This window comes from Phyllostomus hastatus, unplaced genomic scaffold (assembly GCF_019186645.2).
Source record: "Phyllostomus hastatus isolate PE091 unplaced genomic scaffold, TTU_PhHast_1.1 phas_contig_150, whole genome shotgun sequence".
Classification (NCBI taxonomy): Eukaryota; Metazoa; Chordata; class Mammalia; order Chiroptera; family Phyllostomidae; genus Phyllostomus; species Phyllostomus hastatus.
Window position 1 is genome coordinate 3,116,431 of NW_025333611.1, and position 27,216 is coordinate 3,143,646.

A 27,216-nucleotide genomic window follows, 5' to 3' on the forward strand; every position below is an offset into this window, starting at 1 on the left:
TCCGAAATCACGTTTAAAATAAAAATGACCCAAAAGAACACTTAAACCTACTCTCAGAGGCGACTCCATACGACTTAAGTGATCTGTTCGTGCATGAAGTTTACCCGTACACACATGTACACGCACGTACACACACATCATGCACACACACGCACATACATGCAGAAACAGTCCGGGACAGAGTGAGTCCAGCCCACGAACACAGAACTGGAACCGGACTACGACCCGAGCACCGGCTGAGATGCTGGCACGTTCGCAAGGACAATGCGCCACTGACAGGAGAGACCACGGCCCTTGGAAGCGCCGGGCGGCCGGGACTCCTGCTGGCCCCCCCCCGCCCCCACCCCCCTGAGACTCACGCTTTGGAGGCGTCGTGCTCGCCGTAGAGCCAGCCGTCCCTCTCCTCGGAGATGAGCAGCGTGATGACGTCGCCCTGCGCGAAGCTGAGCAGGGTCTGGTTGCTGCCCGCGGTGTGTGGGAAGATGGTTTTCACCTTCTGCCTTTTCATCATGTTCAGTCCCGTGGCAACCGAGACCGACCGCTGCAAACTGGGGTCGTCTGTGGAAGCTGCTGGAAACGAGCACAGCAGGGACGGCCTTTCAGAGGATGGCAACAGGCCACTGGCAACACACAGACCCCAGCGGTGTCCTGTGGCCACACCCCTCCCTGTGCCGGGTGGGCAGGCCCCAGGCCTCTCCCGGGGCCCCTTTTGCAGACAGAGAGGATAAAGCAGCGCCTGCCAAGCTTGCCTACCCTCCGCCTTACCCCAGACGCTCTCTTAGGGAGGCGAACCGCCCCTCCGCCGACTGGGCTCACGGTTCCCCTTCCCCTGCCCGCCCCCTCGGCCTCAGCTCACACCCAGCTGCCCGAGGCCAGGGCCACCAGGGGACCAAACAGGAAACGCTCCCGTGAGGACGAGCGCCGTTGCCCAGCCCTCCCTAACCACCAGTCCGCACTCTCAGGCCCCCCGGGCGAGGGGCGCGCGCAGCACAGCCAGGCACCGGCCGGAGCGGCCTGGCTCCAGGGCCCATCCCGCACCACACGAAGCAGCAGTGCGCTGAGCATTGTGTGTGTCTCCGTTCAAATACAGCCCGATATTCACCGCACACACACACAAAGTGAAATGGATAATTTTTTTTTTAGATTTTTCCAAATATTGCTAGCCTAGTATTAAGAACCAAGTAAGATCTCTTTCCACTTTATTCTTACACAGTCTTACTAATTACAATATAAGCTTCGCTAGCCTCTTACCACGCCACTCTCTGACTACCTCAGTGGTGCTGAACCCACCAGCAATCTTACTTTGCTTTTACTGGAAAGAATCGCTTGTCTGAGTGACTGCGATGCCCACGACATCACCTACTTTGACCCTGTGTTGCATGTAGCTCGTGGCCCTGCTTTCCAAGGCAGACGGCTGTGGACTGCCGTCTTCCCAGCTGCCACTCGGAAAGTCTCCTCTCCTCCCCCAGAGCCGCACGTGGTACCTGGGGCGTGTCCAGCACCCGGCTCCACGGCCAGGACCCTCGTAAGCTAAGCGGGGCCTGGGAGACACCCAGATGGGGGCGGGGGTGGCGGCTGTGATGTCTGCAAACAGTAACGGGTTCCCGTCTACCACCGAGTTGAGAAATTTAAGCACTTAGAACTTAGTCTCCAGAAAGTGTGATGTGCTGTCAGAGACGATGACAATCACTGATTATAATGCGAACAGAGCCTGCGGGTGAAGATTAGTCACCATAATTTTGTCATGTGAACTGTTACAGTTTGTTGTATTGAAAACAGAAATTGCAATTGTCACCACATGAGACACATTGGGGATGTCTCTATGCATTCTTTTTATGTACTTAATTTTTTAAACTTTATTCTACTGTAAAAATAACACCTTTCAATAGTACATTTACTCATAAACATCAGTTAGCAATAGAATTGGTATGTGTCAGAGTGTCTCTGGTTTTACTAAAACTCAGGGCTTCACGTGTTGTGAGTTGTGTGCTCTTCCAGCTTGGGACGTGTGCTGCACACACACACACACACACACACACACACACACACACACACACTCGTTCACCCCTGCCTGCCTCACGACAGCTACCCAAACCGTCTGCTTTAAAAATTCAGGAAGGTGGGAGTGGTGGGGGTGAATGCAGACAACTGCAGCTAAACAACAATAAAATAATTTTAAAAATAAATAAAACAAAAGTTTAGGAAGGTAATTTGGAAGAAATATCTTACCTGAATTCTGTGCGGCCGTCGCCGGGTTATTAAACATATCGATCAAAGGGCTGGTGTTCGCTCTGGTCGAGGGAGCGGGGGGCACCTTCGGCGAGTGTTTAGAAAGGGTGTCGTAGTCCTTCCCAACCTGCGAGACGTTTCACTCATTCAACGTCAGTGCAACACAGCGTTATAGCGGCACTCTAGGTTCCCAGGTTGGTATGACATGCTTTAAACTCCAATTTCCCCCAAAGTTCTTAGTTGCAGGGCAATATCCCATTTTGAATTATTTCAAGGATACCCTATTTTTTCATTTTTGTCTTAAAAATGCAGTTATCTTTAAAAATAAAAAACAAACAAACCCCCCGCCCCCCAAACACAACAAAGCCATTACTCCCGCACCCTCTCCCGCCTGGGCAACCGCTAATCTCCTTCCCGGTTCTGTGGGTCTCAGGCTCGCTCTGAAGTGCTCCTTGACTAGAGGACCCTGTGTCTGAAATGCTGCTTCCACAGAGTGAGAGTGCATGGCTCCATGAGGCTCTGGCACCTTCAGTTGTCAGGATCTTCTCCTCACCCCTGACTTCCTGTCATCTGTCCAGGCTCTGGTCTTTTTAATGTGTCCAGGATCCCTCCGGCTGCCGCGTCAGGGACCAGGCAGAGGCTACCGTGGCCACCCCTGCAGGGGCCGCAGCCAGAGCCGCGTGCGTGGGGCGAGGAGAGGCTGGGCTCGGGCCCACTTCGCAGATGGAAACGACGGGGCCGGCCCACGGGCTGACGGTGGCGCAGCAGAAAAAGGGGAGGGAGTCACTTCGTGTCTGAGCCGCAGAAGGACGAGCTGTCATCTCCTGGAGGGAGAGGGGTGCGGAGGAGCAGGTCGGGGGTGAGAGAGCCAGTCCTCTGGGTCTGGGCAAGTCAAGCCCGAGATCCCCGTCGGACAGCCGGTGCTGAGGCTGGGCGGGCGTCCGGACCTGTCTCCACGTGCCAGCTGGTCTAGCGTCATGTTTACCCTCTTCCTCTGATGTTTCAGAGGGTCGCCTTTCTGTTGTCGCACTGTGTTTCGAACGTTTTTTGGGTTAATTTTCCAAGCAGTTCCATTCTTCTCAGGAGCCCATATATATGTTATTATGTGTTTTGTTTGTGTTTGAGGGTGGGGGGAGAAATGAAAAACAAGAAGTTTTTATTTTAGAAAATTTTCGAATGGGTGCAAAAGTAGAAAGATGAGCAGAGTAAACCTCCACGCACCCAACACCCGGCTTCAGCAGTTTCCCGGCCGATATCGTTTCATGTACGCGCCCCCCCGACCGCCCTGTCCACCTCTGCCCCGAGTCTGGGCTGCTTTGAAGCAAATCCTGGACATGTTGCTTTAACTATAAATAATAATCCAGTTTTCAATCTCCAGGAACTAGTTGATTCTTCTCTATGAATGCAATCTTCTTTCATCTTTTTTAAAAGATTTCTCTTCTGCCCAGCTGGCTCTGTTGCCCCCAATACTGGTCACTTTGCTTTTCAGTTCGTGTGTGTTTTTGCGATGTGGGTTTCTGCACCTGCTCAGTGATTCCTGGCTGCCTGTGCGCCTCTGCACGCACGGCGGGCGCTCTTCCTTCTGCCGTGTGCGAGAGGCTGTGTTTGCCTGTTCTCGTCACAGTCACAGAGTGCCGACTGTGATGTGGGAGGAGGGGGGACATCTCAAGGACCGTGCCCTGTGTCTCCCATTTTGGCCAGTGGACAGAGGCCCCTGCTGCCCGGGGTTCAGCAGGAACTGGACAAGGGGAGGGACGGACCAACCCAGATGGTCTGAGCCAGGTCCCCGACCCGCACACAGAGGAATGCCCCCGGCTCGCCCCACTGCTGGTGTCCGCTGCCTCTGGGCTCGCTGCGCCGCCTTCTGGAGAGACCCTGCCCCAGCACGTCCTCGGGCCGGGGTTGCCCGCTCTGAGCTCCCCACTCCGGCTCTGCAGAGACCCCCCCCAGCGCGCCAGCCCATGGGCGGCACCTGTCCTATGCCCTGTGCAGCCCTGGGTCTGTGTCGTGGGCTGCCAGAGGGGTCCAGGGCCTCTGCTGCCACTTCACAGTTGTCGGTGGAGAGTGGGGTGGACTCGTGTTCTCACTGGATCCTGGATCCAAATCTCCAGGTGTTGGTGGAGAGGAATAAGGCCGAGGTTCAAGAACAGCAAACTGTGACGCCCGAATTCATTGCTTTGGCGACTCTTTTTTTGGACGCGCCTTACGTTGTGAAGAATGGCATCAGAGTTCCGCTGGCCTGTTCTCGAAGACACCTACGTGCCCCCCACTGAGGATAAACTTATGAAGGTGGAATCACTGCAACTCAGAACAGCACCGGTAACATTTCTACAACAAAGAGACCGGTGCTAACTGAACACAGTGTAAAACATCGGCAGAGCCGATGCCGACGAAAGCTGAGTGAGGACCGCAGGCCTCAAAGGGGGACGCGTGACCCCCCGCTCACGAAGGCCTCGGTCCTCCGTGCAAACCCGTCAGGGGCCCCAGAGGCGACCCGCTCCTACCACGCTGCTTCTCTCGGCCGTGGGCGAAGGCTGGGGCGTCCAGGACGCCGGGGTGGAGAGCGGGGCCTTGATCTCCTCTATCATGTGGACGACCTCCTCGGGCACTCGGGTGGCGTCGCAGCAGGTGGTCTGCCACCGGGGCAGTTTGGCATTGAGCAGCTCTGCAGACTGAAAATCCAGAGGACACGAGACTGAGGACACGTGTGTGCTGAGTGAAGAGCCGACAAAAACGACATCAAGTACCAAAGCATCGCAGGTTCGATTCCCAGTCAGGGCACATGCCTGGGTTGCAGGCCAGGGCCCCCAGCAACCACACATTGATGTTTCTCTCTCTCTCTCTCTCCCTCCCTTCCCTCTCTGTCTAAAAAATAAATAAGTAAATCTTTAAAAAAAAAGACACAAAAAACGACATCAAGTAATACCACGGAAAACATTCCCGGCTCATCGCCAGAAGTGTGGGGGCTTGAGTTAAATTCAGCGAGTAGTTCAAGCACCTACGGTAGCTGCTGTCCTGTTGGCTGAGAAGGATGCAGAGTTCTGTCCTATGGAACTGACCCTCTCCCTCTATGTGAACCGGAGTTGAAGACCAAATACGAGGGTTGTGAACGATCAAGAACAAGTTCAAAAGCTGACAGGGAAGGGCTGAGCAAGGCGCATCAGCCCCACTGCTTCTCCCGCGGCCCCCACACGGCAGCCACCACTCTCCCCCTCCCACCCCTCCGCCTGCATGAAAGCACCTCCAGGACGGGCGATGGGACCAGGCGCGGACTCAGAGCCGAGGGGGACCGAATCGGACTGGTCCATGGGACCGAGGGACTAGGGGCAAAGTGCGGGGGGCTCTGCAGAGTCGGACACGGTGCTGAGAAAGCGCTCTGGTCCTCGGGGGTGGGCAGACTATGGGCTTTGCAGCGAAGCTGGGCTGTGCAGCAGGGAGGTGCAGGAGGACGAGAGAGGTGCAGGAGGACAAGGGAGATGCAGGAGGACAAGGGAGGTGCAGGAGGACGAGGGGGGTGCAGGAGGACGAGGGGGGCGCAGGAGGACGAGGGGGGCGCAGGAGGACGAGGGGGGCGCCGGAGGACGAGGGGGGCGCCGGAGGACGAGGGAGGTGCAGGAGGACGAGGGAGGTGCAGGAGGACGAAGGTGAGTCCCGCACCCCCAGAGGCAGAGGCCTCAGCCCCAGGCTCCCGAGAGCCCGGCTCTGCTTCTTACAGCCGGAGAGTCCCTGGAAGCCTTCTGGCGAACCGACTTTTCCGGGGCAGCAATCGGATTGGCAAAGGGAAGTGGGGGGCCTTTCCTGAAGCTGTTTCCATAGCAACCACACTGTTTTTACTTAGATTCTCCGAGAGCATCAGGGGCGGGCTGGGGGGTGTTGACGGAAACCCTACGGGAGGACAGAGCCCCTCCCCGAACCACCTCTGTCCCGACTGTAACCTGGCGCAGCAACCGCTCGGCCTGTGGGTCTCCCCAGGAGCCACCGCAGGGACCGCGCTTCGGCCGGGGCGGGAAGGCGCAGGGGACTCCCGCAGAGCGGCAGGGGCGCGCCCACGGCACGCCGCGCGTCCGGGTTGTGTCGCACGGAAGAGCCTGACTGGGACCCGAGGTTAAGCGTGAGCAAAGGCTACCGGCAACTAGAGCTCTCGGGAGACCGGCCAGGCGGCCTCGTGAGCGCCCCGCCGCTGGGGGGTGTCGCCAAAGGACAGGAGCTTCCAAGTGGCTTCTGTCCCTCTCCAGCCTGTGACCTGCCCCGGCAGGACCCCCGGCGTGGGAGTCAACGCTGGAGGGAACCAGCACAGCGCGCCGTGGACAGAAGCGACCACGCAGACCGCAGTTCTTTCCCGTGACAGGTTCAGAGCTCAGGTCTCTAGATCGGAGTACTCCTTAAGTTGGGAGATCTTTATAGAACACGTGACATATGCATGCACGCAAGACCTAGTTTCTTTTCACCCGAAATAAAAGAGGAAGTTGCCTTATATTCAGGCTCTTACGTAGCGTTTCGTATCTGGGAGCACTCTCCAAATTACTATGAGTGACAATGAATGACTGACATCAATCAATGCTACTTTTGGGTGCTTACATGGGCCCAAGAGCATTCATGACTGAGCAAAAGAGGAAAGGAAATCTGACGTGTTTTGTGCTGGCTACTGGGGACGCGTGTGCAGAAAACAGCACGTGTGGTGGAGGGCGGTAGAGCCCAGTGACCCGGCCGATGGGACTGTGGCCGCCACCTTGAGGAGGAACCGAAAGCAGCTCCGGCCGGCGCCCTGCTGCTGTGAACGGGGTCTGTGGCCCGGACACAGCTTCCATGCGCACCAGACCCTCGCAGTGAGCACCTCCGACCACCCCGGCGGAGTGGCCCCGGGCCGGTGGGACCCTTCCTGTGGCTCTGATGGAGACACCGATGCCGACAGTGCGTCGCCGGGAGTCCGAGAAGGGCTCACTCGCAGGTGAGAAAAGGAAAAAAGTGACCTTCCTCAACTACTGAATGTTACTTTATGAAAGATTTTAAATATGCATGTATTACTAAACTAATTAAACTGACGGCTGACCACTTCATCTACATTTCTAAAAGTCTGAAATCTTATTGGCAAAACAAGCCAACTGCTTTACGTGGGGGCATGTATGGAAGGGGAAGCAAGTTGAGGGCATTTAAACGTGATACGAAATGAGTGCATGCTGCATACTCGGAAACCACACCCACCTGTAAGGGGTGGCGGTGCAGGTGGTGGGAGAAGCTGCAGTGTCTGCCCACCAGGCAGCTGAACCCACCTGTAAGTGGTGGTGGTGCAGGTGGTGGGAGAAGCTGCAGTGTCTGTCCACCAGGAAACCTCACCCAGCTGTAAGTGGTGGTGGTGCAGGTGGTGGGAGAAGCTGCAGTGTCTGCCCACCAGGAAACCTCACCCACCTGTAAGTGGTAGTGGTGCAGGTGGTGGGAGAAGCTGCAGTGCTTGTCCACCAGGAAGCAGAAGCGCCTCTTCTCCTCAAGCAGAGCTTCTCTGCAACCGTCGGCAATGAATTTCTGGATTTCGTTCTGGCGAGAAGTGATGGTTTCTATATACTAGGAAGTAACAACCACACAGTCACGGCAGGAGGAACCCAACAGCTGCACAGCCCGACATCCACCCTCTGCCGTCTCTCGCCGGGTTATGTGGCCAACAGAGTGACTGCTAAACGAAGATGGACATTAGACAGAGCAACAAAGCTGTGACCTGGCCCGGCAGATAACATCGTGCTCATTAAGATCACCGCCCTGACTCACGGTGCAGAGAAGTTGCCAAAGGCCTTCCAGTTCCACCGGGCAATTTGCACGGAATGTTACTTTGTACCCCAGGGCTAAGATCCTGTTCTGTTGGAACATCAGGGGCTTTGGAGCCAGAAAGTTCAGTTCAAACCCAGTGCCAAGTGTCGACCACGTGACTTAACCGACGCCCCACTCCCCCATCCGTACAAGGGGCGGGTAACAATGCTCCCCTCCCCCATCTGTGCAATGGGAGTAACAATGCTCACCCTCCCCGAGTGAGGAGAAAATGCCAATGTTTTTAGGAGGCTACTGACTGATTCTTCTTAACTCTGGAAAACTTTGCAGCAGCTTGCTCTAGGTCAAAATGCTTATTTTTAACTTCAGTGGCAGCTCAGCACTTAGCAGATATAAAGTACAGGCTGACTGAGCTAAACAAATTTCCCCGTAAACTGTACAAAACATCGACAACAAAACGAAGCTGAAGAGCTCACCTCAATTTCTTTGTGTTCATATTTGAGTGCATTTCGTCCTCCTTGACTTTTCCTTCTGATCTTCTTCAGTTCGGCTTGAGATTTCTCCAAAGAATCTAGTTTATTCCTGTGTTCTGTTTGGTATCTTTTGAGAGTAGCCTGCAAGTTAAATGCTGCACTCATTTCGCTGTAGCACCGTACAAGCCCGGGGGAGGCTGTTTTGCTAACAGTCCACTGGGCGTGGCCGATGGCCCCTCACTCCTCACTGCCCCCTCCCTTCAACTGTAGTGTTCGCAACTTTGTCCTCAAGTTGTTTCTATGAGGGGGCCATATTCTCTTCTCTTGTTTATCTTTGCTAAAAGTGTTTGGACACTGGGTCGTCAGTAAGTGCTTTGGTGAATAAATCACCAATATTAAGTCCCACATTCCTGTTTTATGAGTTACGACGTCAAGAGAGAGAGTTAAGAAAGAACTACAGTCGCCTCTGGTAATGTGGGTGCGGTGCAAGATTTTTGGGGCCTAACAGACCTGGGCTAGGATCCTGGCTTCTCCCCCCATTTCCTGTGTAATCTCAGCAGTTCCTGAATTTCTCTAAGAGCCTCCTTGTGCGCTAATCCGTACAGTGAGGGGAGCGAGGGGACCTACGTTACGGAGCTTCTGGGGGGACAAACATCTGACGGTGGAGGCACAGTGCTCCGCACCGCCCCCCTCAGCTGCCCAGGTGGTCCTGCAGCCTCCCCCCCAGGCACGCAGAGCACGTGCACGCAGGGGCGCGGTTTGCCGCCACGTGGGGGTCTTGGTGCGAAGAAAGGGGACACCGGGCGGCCGTCGGGGAAACGGGAAGAGCCCAGCGTGCTGGGGCCAGAGGCCAGGCGGAAGGAGAGAGCTGCCGGGACGGACAGTGCCAGGAGACAGCACGGGGTCCACGCAGGGGCGGCCGCTCACGCTCACGCTCAGACCCGGCAGCCCCAGACGGTGCTCTCCCACGCACACCTGCCGCCCCACAGTGCCGGCGTGTGAGAGCGGCAGCTGCACCAGCGCCGATGCAGCTGTCGCCGGAACGTGTGTCCTCTGGGAACAACGCCTTCCAGAGGCAGCACGGTTCCTCGAGACATTTTTTCTCTGCATTTCAGTGAAAACCCCAAGTGTCAGTAACAATGAGCCCACGCAGCCCCGAGGGGCCTTGTCCCTCTCCTGCATCCGTGCACACACTCAACGCCAAGCTCCACCCACGTTCGCTGCTGCCGAATAAACGGTGGGAAGCTCTCTTCGGGCCGAGAGAGCAGGCCCGTGTGGCCTCCGGGACCGCCGGCCCCGTGCCCCACCACACGCCCACCACGGAGGTGGGGCCGGACTGTGCACTCACGTTCATGTATTTCACATCCAGTTCTGTCTTCTTCTCCAGCTCCTGTATGATCTCTTTGTGGAACGTTCTGAACTGTTAGCCAAAGGAAATGAAAAATCCACACCAGGTGTGAGACTTGAAGGAAAATGAAATTTAAAAATAAACACATGCTGTAAATATAAGAAGGGTCCACGTACATTTTCTTTCAAGCTCTCGTCAAGCTTCTGGTGGGTGCTCGAGATCTCCATGAGCACGCGGCCTGGGAAGAAGAGGGCACGTGTGAGGGGCGGGCGCCGGGCGGACACGGAGGGCAGTGGAACGGCGAAGCTCCACCCGCAGCCACCCTCCGGGCCTGTGGGCACCCATCCCTGAAGCCCGGGGCACCTGAATGCGGCCCGTGGGGTGCGGGGGGGACGGCGCGGACGCCAGGGGAACACGCAGCCGACAGCAAACGCCCCCCGCAACACCGCTCGCCAGAAGCATGCCAGCTTCGCCGTAAGTCTCACGTTGTTCGTTCTCCATTAACTCACACATTTACCAGGTTTAACTTTTAAATTCTCTTACGGAAGGTTCTCTTGGTCCTTACAGTAACTAACTATGGGAACAAACGACTTACTATTTTTAATCTAATCCCCAGAGTAATCTGATTATCTGCCAGGCATGAAGGATGGAAGTTATTTTCTTTCTCTCCTGGTAGCTTCTGCATCCCTCCGGAAAACATGAACATCATGGAAAACCGCAGCAGGGACAGGCCCTGCCTCGCGTCCCCCGGGACGACTCCAGTTCTCGGAAGCGCCTCCCATGCCGGGAGGGAATGTTCCAGGACGAGGGCCTTACTCCAAAACGCGGCGAGATGGCCGCTGGACCTGCAAAGTGCACCCCCCCCCCCCCCGCCGCTCATGGCAGCGTGCACACCTCCGCCGCCAGACTCTGCGAGGGTGAACGAGAGCCCCCTCCGCCAGCTCGCCTGCAGGACCCGAACAGGCCTGGTGTCTGAGGGCGGGGCAGACCGAGGGACCACGTGGGACCCGACCCGGCCAGGCCAGGCCGCACCGCAGACGGTGCTGGGCGGGCCGTCCCACGGCTCAGCGGGGCGGTGGGAGAGAACTCCTTGGGTGAAGTGAGAGGCTGCGGACCAGGGGGAACTAAGACAACGACTGTGCAGGACACGGGGAAGAGGGAGACAGCGCCCACCGGCTGGGACTCCAGCGCGCCCTCCGTGCCTCTCCTCGGAACGCGCTGAGACGCCTGACCTTGCAACGCCCAGCCCAGGCTGCCCCTCATCTTCGGGCTCAGCACTGCACCCCTTCCTGGACGTGCCCACTGGCACGTGCTAGTGAGCACACCGCCTGGTGTGCAGCAAGTGTAAAAGTGAACTCACCGCCCTACCTTGGGCGCCGAGTGAGCCAGCACCTCCCTGCCCCGGGGAGAAGTCACGTGGGAACAACCGGTGAAGTCTGTGTTCATCCAACAACCTGTCCCGCTGGGGGTGGAGAAAACAGACCCCAGCCCGAGGCGCGCCCCCCCACACACGAAACCTGCTGGTCGGCCCCTTACGAGTTCCCCCCGCCCCCCCCACCCCCCCGCCCCCCCAGCTCTCATCATTGCTCCTGACTCCCAGTTGCTCTCTCCTGGCTCCTCTGCCTCACGGACACCAGGGGGCGCCCCACACGCAGACGTAACCTGTCACTCCCGAGACCACTCCGGAGTCCCACTAAACCAGCTCCTCAGCACGAGGCCCGCCCTGAACAGCGCTGCCTAAAAAAGCATGGCACAACCATGGCGGCGGGGGGGCGAAAATCTCCTGTAAACACACAACCTCGCAAGGTCACGGGTGTGCACCCTGTAAGTCAGTCCCCAAGCACCGCGGCCTCCTGGGAACTGCCGACAAGAGCCTGCGGGCTAAGTGCGGAGGCGAGGGCGGACTCGCCCCCCGCGCTCTGGGCCCGCCGCGCCAGGGGGTCAGAACACCCTGTCCACATCCTCAGTGACACCGACGTCCTGCGCCCGTGATTAAGTTCTCCTGAAGCGCAACACGAGAGCTGCTCACGAAGGAAGCCCTGGCAGGACCACGGCTGTAACAATCACACTAATGTCACTTTATATCGTGGAGTCACTTCAGACGCTGGAATAATCTAAGTTGCGTTCACGTTTCTCTTAAACTCATAAATTTGTAACTCCTGACTGGGGATGAAAAACAACAAAAGCCCACTTCAATGATCTGAAAACCAAGCGCTCTATTTTTGGCAGATTAGATCTACTTAAAAAAAAAAAAAAAGTTAAGAATAACTTGGCTTGCAGCAGTCGCAGCGGTTCCAGCTAGAATCAAGGCACGCACATTTCCCCACGCTGCCGCCACAGACTGTGTTTCACGGCCTCGTACCGTGGGGGTCTCCGAGAAGCACGCTGCCAAAGCTTGTGCCAGCGCTGAGCTTCTGCTGAGCTCGGTGCTCCGCCCGGGGGCCCCAGCTCCGCCCCCCCACAGCCCCTGGGCCCTGCTGTGCTGCCCGCGGTCTCCCTGCAGGCAGGCGGCCCGGGGAGCGGCCCGCAGGCCCCGTGAAAGGCCCTTTCACCGTGTGGGCAGGACGGAACACCTGCCCCGGCCCCCTTACTCCGTCCCTCGCAGCCCGGGGGACTGAGGTGCCAGCCTCACGGCAGCAGCCGCCGGGTCCTTGGGAATGAAAAGGATCAAAGAACATCTTTACCGGGACTGAGCAAGCTGCCAAAAGGGCATCTTGAACCAGAAAATGAAAAGGGCCTTTATGTTCCGTCTACAGAAGTCCGTTCTTAAATAGCACGCGTTGCGTCTGAAACGCGGCGTCACTCACGTTTGTGTACTCTTACCCCTGTAACCTGCATAATTACGCTGAAGAAAAAGTTTTTTATCAAAGAGGGCGGGGCCGGGAAAGTGCGGCCCAACTCCGCTGGAACGGAACTGAACGCACGCCCCAACAGGAATCAACACGCCGCCCCCCCCCGCCCCAGAAGCCGCAGCGCCGCCCATGCTGAACCAGCCACTCCTTGTGTTGCCTTTTAGGGTCCGAGCCCGTGTTTTGAGAAGACAGTTATAGCAAGGACAGTAATGTGACTCAGTTTGAATAAACTCTAGTTTTAAATGGCAATAATAGAGGAATTTAAATATACACCTATTTTAAAATCATGACTTTGACATAATTAGTGCCTACCATCAATTGTCCCTAAAGTTCATGTAAATAATTGCTGATTTTAGGAACTATGAACAAGTATGCCCAACATTTTTGGACAGTACTGGATAAAGGTATATATTTAGACAATAGGCAGCATGGACTTAAAGTTAAAGAGAAGTTAGGAGAGTGTTGGCATAAACACAAGTTTTCACCGGAACTACAGAGCGGTCACTGGACTACTCTGGGTATGTCTTCAACCGGCGAACTCGCCACCACTCACAGCAGGAGCGGAGAGACACTGAACAGAGACGCCGGCGGGCCTGGTGGCCCAGGACACGCGCTGAGCATTCAGGGTAAGTCGTCATTGCCATTCACACTTGACCCCGGACGATCAGAGCCGACTTACTACTTCAGGACGGCACGGGGCGGTGGCTGAGCCACGCACGCCTCCCTCCGCGGTGCTTCCAGTGGCGTCCGACCACAGAGCACGGGCGGGGGGCGCCCTGGCCTGGAGCTGTGCCGCACGGGCCACAGCAGCACCGACCAAACCGCCACTGGGAAAGGGATGCTTTCCCCGGCAGCCTCCCAAATGCCAGATGCGACGAGGAGGAAATACAATGCGAGTAAAAGCAACCCCTGTGACGACAGACGGGGCGTGTTAGGTGCGCAGGCATGGACCGGGGTCACTGCCCCGGAATTAGTGCAGAGACAGGTCACGTCACCAACACGTGGCCACACTTGCACGGCTTCGCCAGCGTCTGAGAGCAGCTCCCAGTGGCCACTCCCACTCAGTCCCAGGGTGCAGTCGGAGGTGCTCACCGCTGGTCCCCGCTGACATGGGTACCAGTGGACAGCACCCAGCAGGGGTAATGCCAAGTAACAAACAGGTGAGCGTCACCGCACACTCCCCCGGAAGTCCAGCTTCTGCCTTAGCCAACCACGTGCCACCGTTCCAGTTAACGTCTCGCACAGAGACTGTAATTACTCTGCCGTGGTTCACGATGTGGGTCCCCCCTTACGAAAACGAGGGTGGCAAACAACGGTACTCAACAGAGTTAGGTAACGCCCTACCGTTCTTTCAGTGTCTGAAATAGAAGTGGTGCTGCTGGTCTGACTTTGACGTTTGATGCAAGAAAAGATGCACGTTGAACCTCCAGGGTAGCACCTAAAAGAATAAATAACTACCGAGCTAATGGGGGCGGGGAGTCAAAAAGACGACGAGAAGAAATGAACACAGGACAGAGAACAGGAAGCCAAAATGTCAGTAAATAGACTGTACAGTCCACTGAAAAGGCAGAGACGGTCAGGATGAAAAAGCAACAATGCCCACCTCTACTCTGCCTACAAGAGGCCTCAAGTACAGAGGCACGGCACCCCTACTCTGCCTACAAGAGCCTCAAGTATGAGGCACGGAAAAGGCTACAGTGGAAGACGGGAAGGAGGCGTGTGGCGGACAAGCCGTGCACTGGGAGAAAATGTTGACGACCCACAGCCGATAACAAGACTGGTCCAGAATATGTGAGAAACTCTTACAAGTCAACAGTAAGAGATCAAACAACCCAACTAAAAAGAGCAAAAGACAGGACCAGAAATCTCACCGAAAAAGACACACAGATGGTAAGCAAGCATCAGCAGAGCTGGGCCACGCCCCATGCCACCGAGAGCGGGACATGAAGACAGTGAAACGCCACCCCCTCACCGGTCACGACGGCTACAGTCCCGAAGAGAGACGACACCAGACGCTGGGGAGGAGGTGGAGCAACAGGAACGCACCTTCGCTGGTGAGGGGGATGCGAAGCGGTACGGCCACTCTGCGAGACAGCCTGGGGTTTTTCACAGAGGAAGCAGCCGTACCACCACCTAAAGCACTGGGAATCGTACGTCCACAGAAAAACCTGATGTGACTATCATTACAGCTTTATTCACATTGCCAAAAGCGGGAGGCAACCAAGAAGAAGGGCCAACAAAACCGTGGTGTAACTCCGTACAACTGTTACTCAGGCATGAAAAGAGACACACACTAGGAAGCCACGAAAGACGTGGAAGAAGCTTAGGTGCACCTTGCTCAGTGACAGAAGCCAGTCTGGAAAGGCTACGCGACACACGATCCAATCCCAACCGAAGATGTTCCGGAAAAGGAAAAACTAGAGATCAGGAGTGGCCAAGGGTGGGGGGTGGGAAGTGGATTACAATGGCAGGTATGTGTCATTAAACACCTGCCAAAACTCAGAACACAGAGTAAACCCTAACGGAAAGTCTGGGTTTCAGTTGATAACAATGTATCCATACTGGTTCTTCATTTGTAACAAGTGCCCCACACCAATGCAACATGTTAAACAACAGGAAACGGAGCGGGGAGTTGAGAGTGTGTGAGGACTCTGAGTAAGAGCTGGTCAATTTTCTATAAACCTGACACGGCTCAATAAAAAAAATAAAGTCTATTAATTAGAGTCTAGTTAATTAACAACACAAGCCAAACATCACAGCAGCCATCTGAAGCCAGCAGTAATTAGGGCCCGGCGCACCGCTTGGGGGAAAACGCACGCGGTGTCTGAATGCTGCTGCAGGTCCCGCAAGGACAAGAACCTGGTCTGATCTCCAGCTAGCACGTGCGCCCCCGCCCGACTGGCACACGACGGGCCGCAGGAGTCCGGTCAATAAGGACGTGTATCGGACAAGTGAACGAAAGGGTAACTGCAGGGGGAAAATGCAGTACGGTGACAGCAGGACAAGAAAACTCCGGCAGAGGCCTGGCCCATCCGAAAGTGGCATGTGGAATACTGGATTTTATTTCTATAATAATATAAGTATATTACAGGAATTCCTACAGGAAAAGTTACTTTTGCTGAAGGTGAATGCCTAGCCGTCACCGTGCCATCCTTTCTCTCCTCTGCCGAAACAGCTATTTTTGGAGGGGGAGAGGCTTCTGGGAGGCGGCGCTGGGCGTGTGGGCACCAGGGTCTGCCCACGGGCCCCGGCGCCCCTGCAGGGCGAGCCCCCCCGGGCTTGACTGGTGCCCGCACGGCGCCGCCTCCGTCCTCGGGGCCTTCGGGAGCCAGTTCCCGGCAGCTCTCATTTAACCCAGGCCGAGCAACACGGAGCTCTGGCCTCAGAGGGTCCCGAGCCACAAATGAGATAATTAAAAAAAAAAAAATGGGACATTTTTGTTTCCAAAATTTTCATTTGGCCACACGAGAAGCGACAACGCCGGACCATGCCGGCTCAGGGTGGACACCCGGCAGCCCGAGTTGGGAGGACCGATGTCCTAACGAGGACACGCGCCACGAGCCACACACACGTGCGCGTGCGCGCGCGCACACACACACACACACACACACACACACACAAGACGCCCACTGTTCCAGTCCTCCTGCTTCCTGGTTTCTGGGGGAAAGTGGGCGGGGGGAGGGCGGGAGAGAGGGATGATGCAGAAAGGAGAAAGCCGGCACGGACCACTTATGTGGGAAGTTCGGCAATAGAGGAAGAGTGACACGGGGGGGGGGGGGGGGGCGGGGCGGACCTAGAGACAGCGACTGCGTGTGTGTGTGTGTGTGTTTTAAGAAAGGGGGTGACTTAAGGTTTGAGGGCAGCAGAATAGTGGAAACCGATAAATCCTGTATGACATATGAATGAGTTCTTGATTCCTCCGTAGGAAACGCGTCCATACAAAATACTCCGGGCATCTTAAACTCCAGGCCTTTCAGGGAGCGGGAGCGCTAACGCGAGCGGGGAGCGCCAGAGACCGAGTGTTTCAGTCCCCAGGGACTACCGAGCGGGGGTGTCTCTGGAAACTGTAGCTAAGCACCGAGTCAGGGAACAGGGAGGGTTAGGGCTTAGGGGATAATTCTGCCATTAAGGGTGGCAGACTGACTCAGAGAGCAGACAGCTTTTATCACTGTTTTGTCGCTGACTAGCTAGTAGGCTGCTGCAGCCTGCCTGCCGTACACCAGCACTGTCAAGTTCAGTGAGGTCCAGGGTTCGCGGGGACGAACACTTACTTCCCAAGCAGGATTTTAATGTACCCTTTGTATTTTAGCTAAAAGGACAATGTCAATTTATTCACGTTTATCAATTATATATCACACAGAAATAATGGATCAATTTTACATCCATATACAGATGACAAGTGATTGTTTTATCTACACCTGAATGCAAAATACAGCATTAAAAGATTAAAAATGGTCTACAAGCTGTTATGTCAAGTCGGGTAAGTTAACATTAATTATTCATCTTCCTTTTTCATTGATTGGTAGATGAAGGCTAAAATGCAACCACTTTGATACTAAGGAAAATGACGGCAGGTGTAGTATCAATAACGAAGGAAGCTGACAAGTAGTTACTCCGTATGGTATCACTAATTAACTGTAGGCATTTCCATTCGAGCTTAAAAACTACTATATCTGAAGTTTTTTATCTTTAAAGATTTTATTTATTTTTAGAGAGTGGGTAAGGGAGGGAGAAAGGGCAGGAGAGAGACATCAGTGTGTGGTTGCCTCTCAAGCGCCCCCTACTGGGGACCTGGCCCACAACCCAGGCATGTGCCCTGACTGGGAATCGAACTGGTGACCCTTTGGTTCACAGTCAACCCACTGAGCCACACCAGCCAAGGCTATAATAAATATTTTATAAAGATTGCATGACCTATAAACATTCTATCAATAACAAAAAAACGCTATGCTTTTCTATGTTCCCTGATGGTGAGGGGATAAAAATCTGTTTTGGGCCCAATTAAAAAAACTGGCCCAAACAATTTAATAACTGATCTGAAATAATGTAACAGCTGGCTAAACAGGAACAGAATAACATAGTCTAAATTTATGTAATGGTGAGCTACAAAGACCTCAAGGCAAATTTGTAAACTCCCCACAGAAAGTCTGCTATTCCTTGAGAAGTAAATGAGAACAAGCTTTATTTTTCTATGCTTTAAAGATATTAAAACAGGCTCAGAGTTTCTTTTAAATATATTTTGCCAAAACATTTGCCCCTGACCATGTGTTTTTCCTTTCCACCTTTTTGGTATTTTCTGAGTTTTCAAAAACAAACGTTGTTTGATTTAGGGACAGACTGGGAGCTCTGCACACGGTGCAGTTCCCGGCCCCGAAGGGGCCCGGCTCCCTGGGCCGCGCCGCGCACACGCGGTAAAGACTCCCGTGTGGGGCTGCAGGCAAATCCTAAATAACCTACGAGCATTTTATCAAACGGCAGGTCGTATTACATCAATTATTTTTATTTTCTAACAAGAAAAACTATATTATTTAGCCCTGGATGGCATAGCTCAGTGGATTGAGCACGGGCTGGGAACTAGTGTCCCAGGTTCGATTCCCAGCCAGGGTACATGCCTGGGTTGCAGGACATGACCCCCAGCAACCGCACATTAATGTTTCTCTCTCTCTCTCTCTCTCCCTCCCTAAAAATGGGATGAATAAAATCTTAAAAAAAACCATTATAATTACACTTCTGTTAAAAAAAGAAGAAGAAGAAAAACTATATTATTTAAATCAAAGAAGCCCTCCATTGCTTGGTATTTCTCCTCTTCACTTCTTGGTAACTTCCAATGGCAGAACTCGAACACTTCCCTAGATGACCGACCCAACATGGGCAAGACCAGTACGGTGACAGCAACAGCCTTGCAGCACAGGTGGCAAACACAGGGCCCGCGGGCCCAGTCCGGCCCTCCACCTGGTTTTATCCGGCCCGGCACCTTGTTTCGACCCGGCGGCAGCGCCGAGCTCTCGCTAAACTGTTAAGGAGTAGTTACATTGACACAGTCCTAAAAATTACATTCGGCTCTTTGAACGCCACTGTGAGGCTGATGTGGCCCTCGGTGACAATGACTCTGACAGCCCAGCCTTACAGGAAGAGCCCTTCATGAACGAGCATCAAGAGGTTCAATAACAGACAGCATTAGTAGAATCAGGCCTTCGAGAACTTCAAACACTGGAGCTACTGCATGAATGATAAAAGGAATCAACACATAAAACAAAACCTTACTGCAAGTTAACTTGCAAATTCAATAATAAAAGGACAACCCAGTAAAAAACGGGCCAAGGACCCGAACAGACATTTCTCCAAAGGGGACGTGCCATGGCCAGCAAGGACGAGGAAAGGGCTCAAGGTCAGCAGTCCCTGGGGAAATGTAAACTGGAACCCAAACGAGACATTACTTCCCACTCACTGGGAGGCCGCCGCGGAAAAAGCAGGCGACAGCAGGCGACGACAAGGATGCAGAGAAACTGGGACCCTCGCCCTCGGTCACAGGCGTGCACAAGGGTGCACTCACTTAGAAAGCCTGGCAGTTCCCCAAAAGGTTAAACTTAGTTACCACGTGAGCCAGCAATTCCACTCCTAAGTATACAACCAAGAGAAAAAACAGCCTATGTACTCACAAAATCTGCACACAAACGATGACAGCAGCATTACGCTTAATAGCGAGAAAGGGGAAACAACCCAAATGTCCCCCAGCCGACAAACGGACAAGCCAAACGCGGTGCGCCTGTACAGCGGAGCACGGCCCCTCCGTCAGGAGGAAGGACTGGCGCACGTCGCAACAGGAGGGGGCCTGGCAACCACTAGGCTGAGTGGAAGGGACCCGTCACAAAACATCACACACTGCATGAGTCCGTTTGCACGACATGCCCAGCACACCCAGGTCGAGAGACACAACATAGGGTTTCTTTTGGGGCTGGTGAACATGTTCTGAAGTTGATTTCGGTGATGATTAAAAAATCCTGTGAATATAATAAAAATCACTGGACTGTACACCTCAAATGGGTGAACTGTTATCTCAAGAAAGCTGTTAATTAACAACAGCCTTAAAAAAAAAAAGACGTACTTTTTTAAGGTTTTACTTATTTTTAGAGAGGGGGAAGGGAGGGAGAAAGAGAGGGAGAAAAACATTAATGTGTAGTTGCCCCTCACGCGCCCCCTACTGGGGACCTGGCCCACAACCCAGGCATGTGCCCTGACAGGGAATCGAACCGGCGACCCGTTGGTTAGCAGCGCATGCTCAATCCACTGAGCCACACCAGTCAGGGCAACAACAGCCTTTTTATGTGGGATAATGAAAACAACTTTATTGAGTAAACCACTGTTAGTTGGGCATTTCGTTACTTTCGGGCAGAAAAATCTTAAATTATTCACTCGCCACTGGTGAGCTGATGCTGAGAGCTGGGCGCCCGGAGGGAAGCACCCACGGCTGGGAAGTCCGCAGTGGAGCTGCCGCAGCCGCGGCTCCGCCTTGCTCGAGAGGCTGATCCAGGACAGACACAACCAGAGTGAAAGGCGAACCAGCCTTCTCTCCCGGCTTCTGGCACCCCCTCCCCGCCAAGGGAGAGAGACGAAAGCCCAGCTTTGCCGCCTTGATCAACCCTCGCAATGTGCAACGTGTTCGGCCCAGTTTTCCAGGTGGGCCCTCTCTATAAACTTCTAGGACTTCAGGAAATATTTTACTGAGTGTTTTTTCTTCCTTTCTCTCCCAAAGTACAAAACTATGAGAATGCAACGTAAGTTCCATATAAAAATCTGTATGAAATGAAAAGTGTTATGTGTTCTATAGTGACATGAAAAATATTTTAATTACATTAAAATAACTACTTTTTCAATCGAAGTTTTAGAAATGATAGGGATCCCTCAGCATCCCTTTCTTCTAGAACGGTACTTTTAAGTGGAAAAACTTTAAACTGTAGGAGCTTGTGTGGGTCAGGGAAAAGGGAGGTTTTCCAGAGACGGTTTGCTCAAGGGATGACAATTTTGAAATGACTCATGATCTTCACATACATAACATCCCTTCAGTTTTTATCAAATGTAATTGATAATGCGTTTCATAATAAAGCTATGAACACCAACAACAAGAGTCAGTAACTCAATAAAATCTTCTTGAAAAATGAGAAAAATATAGTCTGCTTTAGGTCTTTCTCTCTTTTCTATGAATTGTCCACTGTACTTCGACACGGAGAATTTAAATGGATATACAGTAGTATTTTAGTCTAAACTTTGAAACAAGAATAGAAAAACTAAGCAAACAAAAAGAAGTTAACATTAGGCCTCCAAGAGCGGCTCTTCCTAGGACAGAACTTTATCACGCAGTTGATACAAAGGGCAGAAAATCAGTAACTATATGAGATAATGACTGCAAGCAGGACAACCTGAAACCCAAATAAAACACAACAGGAGTTACTGCCAGCCTCTCGGAATCAAATGCAGGCCACAGAACCTCACCACCGCAACACACTCTCTTGACTGAAACGGAAGTTTAAAGCCCGTGTCCATAACAACGCGGTTGCTGTGGAAACACTTGACTCAACACCAAGGACTCGCCGCTGAATAAAACAAGGAGTCGAACAGAAGTCTCATTTAACTAGAGCCCAGAACCACGGAACAAGAGTGGCAAACCCAGGGCCGGTGAGTCAGAGCACCGTGAGGTTTAGTGTGAAGGCCGCGCCTCCTACCCCCACGCCGGACTCGGACAGGGCGTTTCCCTCTCACTTCGTCCCGTACCCTGGAACCCTATGCTCGCCTCCATCACCCCTCCAATGCCCCAGCTCAGGCCTCCCCAGAACATGCAGGAGCCACGGCGCCAGGAAGGGAGCCGGAACCTCTCCGCACGTAGCCGGTCCGTTCAGCGCGGCAGCGGCGGCGCCGACGTGTTCCGCACCCAGCCCCACTTCAGGCTTAGCTCTGCGCACGGGTTTGAAGACTGCAAGCACTCCAGGGGTAAAATGTGCCGGGACCGTTCGAGCGCACCCAGCAGCGCACTCACCGGTGCCCCCCACTGTCAGGCGCCAGGAGGTCAGAGCCTCCCGAGCGATGCTGCACCCCCGGATGCCCGCCCGCCCGGATGCGGTGTGGATTACTGAGCTTAGGTGTCCGCCCCCACGCCCGTCCTCCGCTTCCCTCTCCACCTCTAATCGGAGACACGCCCGTGCTGCTTCAGTCAGGCACACGCTTGACTAGTCTTCTCCTCTGGTTTTCTGAACCTTCCACATTTGAACACTCTAAAGCCAGACATTTCGCCCTTTGTAAAAGGAGAACGTGGGTGCGTGGGGCTGTTGGAACAAACGCACCCCCCCCCCCAGATGGCCCAGGGAGGCCTGGCGCTGTGAACGGAAACCGCGCTCGCTCCCCCGGGAGCCGGCACAGCCCAGGGCGTGGCCGCCCTCGGTGCGCGCACAGGAGGCCAATTCATACCAGCAGGACCGGAAAAGTTTCAGCTGGGAGCGACCGGCCGGCCGTGGAAGCAGCGGGAGCCACGGGCAGAGCGCGAAGGGCTCTGACTCTCTCTCTGCAGGTGAGTCACAGGAAACGCTGCCGCAGAGCCGGGAGGCCCGCCCGTCCCCTGCAGTTCGGAATGTAGGTCACGGCTCCCCGGGCTCGGTGCTTCGCGGGGAACAGCAGCCTGAGACTCAGACGCAGAAGCCCAAGTCCCAGGGAGCAGGGGGACTGGGCCCCCGCCTCGGCCCACCCTCTAACAACGCCCCCGCTCCCGACAACCCGCGGTGAGCTCCACCCCCCAGAAGGGACCGCACTGGCGCGCCAGGCTGGCTGGCTCTCCGCTCCAGCCGGGTTCGGGCCACTCCACGTGCTCTCGTCAGCCCTCACGGGATGGAAGGCCCCGGCACCGCAGCGCAGGTTGGGTTTACACACGGCGAGGGGCAGCTCACCCAGCTCTGTCGACACGGGGGACCCGGTGGCGATCTCGCCGATTTTGGCCACTCCATCGTAGTAGGCTTTGCCCGCCAGCACCATAGCTAGACAGGAGAGGGGAAACACAAAGTCATCACCTGGACACGGACGGGGGAGGCAACACACAGGCTCCTTTCCAGCATCCCTCAGTCCCTTTGGCGGCAGGAACGCCCGGGCTGCGACGAGGGTGGCTTCCAGAAGGCAGGGCCGGTGCTCTGCAGCTTCGCCTGGAAGAGGCCCCCAGCCCTGGGGGGCACTGCGGGGGCGGGGGGGGGACCCCTTCCTCCACCAGCCCGGGAGTCCAGAGAAGGCCCTGCCTGGGTCCGATGCCAGGTCCGGAATGGATGTGCTCCAACACAGAAGCTACGGCTTGTACCATACGTACATGCACACAAGCTCAGGAAATGTTAACGTGCGACTACACAGTTACTTCGATGGACTGAGGATAACCTCAAAGTGGAATCCTAAAAAGGACAACAGGAAGTTGCATTTATGCAGTTATCCCAAGTCGTTCCTTGGGTTGCTCTGGCCGACAACATCACCACACGGGCCAGTGAGGGTACCGCCCTGTTTCGTGAAGGGTGGGGTGGGGGGGAGGTACTCTGGGACGTTCCCAAGGTCAACGGCCAGCCAGAGGGCGTGCACACAGCTCCAGGTGAGGGACGCACTTCACGCCCTCAGCTCTAAGTTACGGCGGCTGTTGGCCCTCCAGCCGCAGAACCGAGAAAGAGACGGCTGTGCCCACAAAGGAGCTCGCGGGCAGGGAAAGGTCAGGTTCACCTGTGCGACGTTTCAGCATGGAGGTCCGGAGCCGCAGGGTGCTGACGGGCCAAAAGCACACTTGTGGGAGAATGGTGAACGGGATCACACAATATTTAAACAACACTTTCGGTTTGAACTCACATACCCAAGTGAAATTTTTCATTATCTGCTGATTTATGTTTAAAACTAACTTTCCTAATCTAGTAAAATAGCCTTGCTTTTACAATAAAGTTGAATTAACTGTAAAAATTATATAATTTATCCAGAATAAATATTTTCATAATTTTGGCCCCCTCTGTGACACATTAAGAGATTTCCCGCCATTTATTGTTTTAAGGAATGGAGCACATTAGTTCTATTTTACGTATTTAAATTCGGGGGAGGGTAACACTGGGTCACAACATTGTGTAAACTGCAGGTCTGTAGCTTCACCCGACACCTGTGTCCTCTACTGTGCGCTCGCCACCTGAAGTCTCGCTTCCTCCCGTCACCTTGTGCTTGAACTCCTTCACCCTCTCTGTTGCCCCGCCCCTCGTCCCCTCTGGCAACCCCCGCTCCGCTGTCTGCGTCTGTGAGTTCGTTCGTTTGCTGCTTTTTGGTTTACATCCCACATGAATGAAATCATATGGTTCCTGTCCATCGGACTTATTTCACTTAGAGTGATACTCTCAAAATCCGTCTGTGCTATCGCGAAAGGCAGTATTTCATATGTTCTATGGCTGAATAGTATTTCACTGTGGTGTGTACACCACACCTTTATTCCATCACCTTCAAAAGACACTTTGGCTCCTTCCATGTCTTGGCTATTATGAATAATGCTACAATAAACACAGGGACACACATATTTTTTACAAAGAAGTGTTTTCAATCTGGGGGGGGGGGGGTGGTAAATACCCAGAAGAGGGAGTGCTGGGTCATATGGTAGCTCTATCTTTTATTCTTTTAGCTTTTCTTTCATTGCCTCTAGTGACAGGGGAAGGAAGAGAGAAAGGGAGGAAGAGAAACATCGATGCAAGAGAGAAACACTGATCAGTTGCCTCTTGCATGCGCCCCAAACCTGGGACCGAACCCGCATCCCAGGCATGTGCCGCCTGGGAATTGAACTGACGACCTTTTGGTTTGCGGAACAAGACCCAACCAACTGAGCCACACCAGTCAGGGCAGGGCAGTAGCTCTATTCTTAATATTCTGAGGAACCTCCGTACTATTTTCCATAGTAGCTGCACCCATATACACTCCCACCAGCAGCACTCGAAGGTTCCCTCTTCTCCACGCCCTCTCCAACATTTGTCTCTTGTCTTATCTACCGGTAGTTGCTATTCTGAAAGGTATCAGGTGTTACTTCACTGTGCTTTGATTTGTATTTCCTTTGTAACTAGTAACATGGAACATCTCTTCCCTGCTGGCCATCTGTGTGTCTTCCTTGCAGAAGTGTTTATTCAGGCCCACTGACCACTTTTTAATCAGATTGTTTTTTGTCGTTGAGTTGTGGGAGTTCTTTATATATTGGGTTGGCCAAAAAGTTCATTTGTTTTTTTCCCCATAAGATGGCTCTAGTAGCACTTAGTTGTCTTTAACTTCATTCAAAACAATTTTGTTAGATTGCATGCTTTATTATTTCAAGAAAGGTAAAAATGTAAGCCCTGGCTGGCGTAGCTCAGTGGATTGAGCGCGGGCTGGGAACCAAAGTGTCCCAGGTTCGATTCCCAGCCAGGGTACATTCCTGGGTTGCAGGCCATAACCCCCAGCAACCGCACATTGATATCTCTCTCTCTCTCTCTCTCTCTTTCTCTCTCCCACTCCCTCCTTTCCCTCCCTAAAAATAAATAAATAAAATATTTAAAAAAAAGAAAGGTGAAAATGTAACTGAAACACAAGAAAAGATTTGTGCAGTGTACGGAGAAGGTGCTGTGACTGATCAAACATACTAAAGGTGGTCTGCAAAGTTTCATGCTGGAGATTTCTCGCGAGATGATGCTTCGCGGTTGGGTAGACCAGTCGAAGTTGAGAGCGAGCGCATGGAGACACTAATTGAGAACAATCAATGTTATATCACGTGGGAGACAGTCGACACACTCAAAATGTCCAAATCAATAAAATTATTGGCAAAAATGAAAAATGTATCTTTTGCATTATAGAAAAAACTAAACAGACTTTGTGGCCAACCCAATATTTTAGATATTGTTTGAAAATATCTTCTCCCAGTTGGCTGGCTGCCTTTTAGTTTTATTGATTGTTTCTTTTGCTCTGCAGAAGCTTTTTAGTTTGTTGTGGTCCCATTTTATTTTTCTTTTACTTCCCTTGTCTTTGGAGTCAAGTTCACCCCCCTCCCCAAACCAAGTTTAGTGCCTATGTTTTCTTCTGTTAATTTTATGTTGTGGGTGCTATATTCAAGTCTTTAATCCATTTTTAGTTACAACTTTTTTATACAGTATCAGATAACAGCATACTTTCATTCTTTTGCATGTGGCTTTCCAGTTTTCTCAACACCATTTATTGAAGAGACTTACTTTCCTTTTTCCCTGACTTGAGAATTCTTTGCCCACATATGTGTGGCTTTATTTCTGAACTCCCAATTCTGTTCCATTGGTCTGTGTGTTTTTCTTCCAAAACCAGTGCTTTGATTATTGTAGCTTTGTAGTATAGTTTGAAGGCAGAAAGTGTGATATCTCCAGCTTTGCTCTTTTTTCTCAGGATTGCTTTGGCTATTCGGGGTTTTTTTTTTGTGGTTTCAAACAAATTTGAGTATTTTTTTGTTTTATTTGTGAAAAATGCTATTGGGATTCTGATGGGGATTATATTAAGTCCATACATTGGTTCAGGCAATACGGCCACTTTCCACAATGTTAATTCTTCCAATCCATAAAAACAGAACATCTTTCCATTTCTTTGTATCTTCTTCAATTCCTTTTAATAATGTACGAGAGTATTGCAGTTTTCAGTACAGGTCTTTCACCTTCTGTTTATTCCTAGGCATTTTGTCCTTTTTGTTACAAGTATAAGTGGGACTGTTTTCCTTATCTCCTTTTCTGATAGATTTTTGTATATTGATTTTGATCCTGCAACTTTATTGTATTTATAACTTCTAGTGGTCTTTTGCTAGAGTCCTCAGAATTCTATACATAGAATCATGTCATCTGCAAATAGTGACGGTTTTACTTCTTTGTGCCCAATTTGGATGCCTTTTCTTTCCCTCGCCTGACTGCTCCGGCCAGACCTTCCATCACTATGCTGAGTAACAACGGCAAGAGTAGGCGTCCCTGCCTCGTTTCCGATCTTAGAGAAAAAGCTTTCGGTTTTTCACCGTTGAGTGCGGCGGCATTAGTGAGGGTTTGTCGTCTATGGCCTTTGCCGTGTTGAGGTGCTTTCCTTCTACACGACAGGTGGCGAGCGCAAGGCCCGAGGCCGAATCCGGCCCTCCGCCTTGTTTTTTTCAGGACTGGTGCCGTGTTTCTACCCGGCGGCAGTGCCGAGCTCTCACTCACCTGTTAAGCAGGAGTTACATTTGTACACAGTCCTAAAGTTACGTTCGGCCCTTTGGAGGCAGCTGCAAGGCTGATGTGGCCCCCCCCCCATGAAAGTGAGTTTGACACCCGTATTCTATACCCATTTTATAATTTTAGTCATAAATGGATGTTGTATTTTGTCAAATGCTTTTTTTCTGCATGTATTGATACAAGATTTTTATCTTTTGCTAATTTTTATACACGTTGATTTGCGGATGCCGAGCCACCCCTGCATCCCTGTGATGAACCCCTCTTGATCACAATGTATTATCTGTTTAATGTATTGTTGTGTTACATTTGCTAGTATTTTCTTCAGGATTTTCGGCATCTATGTT

The 27,216-nt window shown here is 52.9% G+C and overlaps 1 protein-coding gene across 2 annotated transcripts in view; it reads right to left on the reverse strand.

Annotated features, from left to right (window-relative positions):
• Positions 1-27,216, reverse strand: part of BAIAP2L1 (BAR/IMD domain containing adaptor protein 2 like 1) — a 53,768-nt gene that overhangs the window by 5,215 nt on the left and 21,337 nt on the right. The window contains exons 3-10 of one of the 2 annotated variants that reach the window (XM_045821651.1): positions 22,592-22,678; positions 9,984-10,045; positions 9,808-9,879; positions 8,463-8,600; positions 7,636-7,788; positions 4,734-4,901; positions 2,230-2,356; positions 360-567 (exon numbers count right to left, since the gene is read on the reverse strand). In XM_045821651.1, coding sequence (XP_045677607.1) covers positions 360-567; positions 2,230-2,356; positions 4,734-4,901; positions 7,636-7,788; positions 8,463-8,600; positions 9,808-9,879; positions 9,984-10,045; positions 22,592-22,678 — 1,015 coding nt within the window. Of the gene's footprint in view, positions 1-359; positions 571-2,229; positions 2,357-4,733; positions 4,902-7,635; positions 7,789-8,462; positions 8,601-9,807; positions 9,880-9,983; positions 10,046-22,591; positions 22,679-27,216 lie in introns of both variants that reach the window. The other variant, XM_045821640.1, reaches the window with a different exon arrangement.